The 2424-nt window shown below is 48.8% G+C and overlaps 1 protein-coding gene across 1 annotated transcript; it reads left to right on the forward strand.

Annotated features, from left to right (window-relative positions):
- Positions 1-794: 794 nt before the first annotated feature.
- LOC125537687 lies at positions 795-2101 on the forward strand. Its single transcript, XM_048701014.1, has 2 exons — positions 795-1465; positions 1670-2101. Exons 1-2 carry the CDS (start codon positions 1263-1265, stop codon positions 2016-2018), a joined length of 552 nt encoding a protein of 183 aa, XP_048556971.1. The 5' UTR covers positions 795-1262; the 3' UTR covers positions 2019-2101.
- The last annotated feature ends 323 nt before the right edge of the window (positions 2102-2424 follow it).

Below are 2424 nucleotides of genomic sequence, written 5' to 3' on the forward strand. Positions count from 1 at the left end.
GGCCGCTGCCACTCGTCGTTCGCCGCACGATTTTCAAAATTAACTTAAAACTGTAATGAATCTCCAAAATATTTCACCATATCAAAGTTGCGCCTCGTCCATAGCTTTCCAACAGCATATCACACGCCTCGTTTAAACGGTTCAAAAACTAGAGCAAAAACAGTACCGAAAATTTGATTTTTTTTGAAAAACAGAGTTCCGCAATTTAGTAAATTTGAAACTGCTCTTAAACCGTAACGAATTAGAGAAAATATTACATATGAAAAAGATGCGCCTCGACGACATCTTTTCAACGGTGTATCATTTGCTTCATTCCGATGAGCGGCTTAGAAAAAAACATGAAAAATGCTCGCTACCACACGTCGTACGTCGCACCATTTTCAAAACTGCTCTTAAACCATGAGGAATCTCGAAAAGTGTTCAACATGGCAAAGTAGTGCCTAATTCATAGCTTTTCAACGGTATATTACACGTCTTGTTTCGATAAACAATTAAAAAATTAGAGTAAAAAAGGTACTGAAAAACTACAGCGTGCAGTTTTTTCTGACGGGAAGTTCAGTCGCCTGAGTACTGCAGCACACTTGGTTCAAACAATGACGTGCACTTGCGTTGAGCGTGCAGTGCGAAAGTGTTATCAGAATAGTTATTCTGCTAATATTAGCATAATAGACCGGCTATATATATAGGGTGGGTCTATTATGATAACACCCCTTAAGACCTTATTCTAATAACACCCGTGCTTATTCTAATAACACCTCTCCTTCGCTAAAAAGCACACCCACCGACCCGACCCAGGCAGCCCACTACCCCCGACCCCCACCTTCTTCTCCCGACACCTCCCACCCTCGGCGGCGCCTCACCATCACCCACCACCGCGGCGCCCCACCTCCACCCCAACCCCCAGCGCCCCATAACCACCCCACCCCTCTTCCTCCTGGCCGGCGCTGCCGCCCATCCTCTTCCTCCCAGTCGGGCCCGCCGCGCCTCCTCTTCCTCACGGCCGAGGCCGCCGCGCTTCCTCTTGCTCCCGGAATCGCCACCGCCCCTGGATCCCCTTCCTTCTTCCACCTTTCTTCAACGCCCACGGCTAGCCCACTGTGCCTCTCCTAGTCATTGCATCCCTCGCAGATCCTCCTCGGCGTTGCCCAGATCCAGTGGAGCACGCGCCCGATTAGCAACCGGGCTTTGGTGGCCGGGGGTGACCGTTGTCAGAGGAGGAGGTTGGGGGAAGGAGCGGACCACGAGACTCGGCAGATGCGCGTATGAGGGGAGCTGGTGAGCCTGCCGCGGCGCCGAGGATCGCAGGTTCTGAAGGTGGCCGGAGATCACCGTCCTCCTCTCTCTTTAGTGGAGCCTGCTGCCCGATGAGGGCGAGTAGTGGAGCCTGCCACCCGATGCAGTTCGATTGGGTCCTCCCTTGCATGAGCAGCCCAAGGCGCGTTGCTGGAGCAGTACACAATAACAGGTGTGCTCGGCCATCAGCCTATGGGATTCAGTTTGCTAGAGCACCCCTCGCATCTCCCTTCTCGCCGGAGAAGTACGACAGTGTGCTGGCTTGCAGTCCAGTGGTGCCGTGTAGTTAGTCATCCAAATACCATACAGGGTTGCTGCTATTCAGAAGAATTTTCTAGTCTTTTTCTGAAAATTTGATGAGTTGTTTTGGATGCAGTACAATACAGTTCGTGGGCGCGCCAGCAACGACCGCAACAACGCAGCCCACCCCAAAATGCGACCAACGACGGCAGCAACGCATCCCACCCCAAATGCGAGCGACGGCAAGGATTGGCCAATGCAGTGCGTGCGTGCACTTCAGCTTGTCTGTTTTGTTTGAAGATTTTATTGCTTATAATGGCAGCGATTCATTTGTAAAAAAGTGGTGGAACTTCGATGCAGCTCATTCCAGAAAACTCTGTGGTTCAGTTCAAAATTTGTGTCTCGGTTTTGTTGTTCTTGCAGTAGGGGGTAACATCAAAAGGCAAAAAGAAGAAGTGAAAATACAGATGCAGTTCTCTGCCTAGTGTGGTTCTGCTCGGTACTAGATGTATCTGCAATACAGATGTCTATGAATTTGTTTGAAGAAGACAAAGTAGTTGACTCCAAATTGTGTAGCAGCTCATTACCCCTCTGGATGAAGTGCAATTTGCTTTTTGTCTCAAAATTTAGTCGACTACATCAACATTTGTAGTGCGTTTGGTCCTCGGATGTGGCTCACTATTGAGAGTGATGCCGTTCACTTGCCCTCAACATGAAAACGCAAAAAAATTAGCAAAACAACAAGATAGCAATGAGGTTCACTTTGACATATGTCACGGTTCATTTGCCTCGTCTCTGCGGTCCACTCTCGTTCATAAAAATTGTTGAGAAAAAGACAATAAAAAACTCACAAAAAACTCGGGTGAGAAAGTTTATGTCCGACAAAAAGAA

This window comes from Triticum urartu, chromosome 2, assembly GCF_003073215.2.
Source record: "Triticum urartu cultivar G1812 chromosome 2, Tu2.1, whole genome shotgun sequence".
Classification (NCBI taxonomy): domain Eukaryota; kingdom Viridiplantae; phylum Streptophyta; class Magnoliopsida; order Poales; family Poaceae; genus Triticum; species Triticum urartu.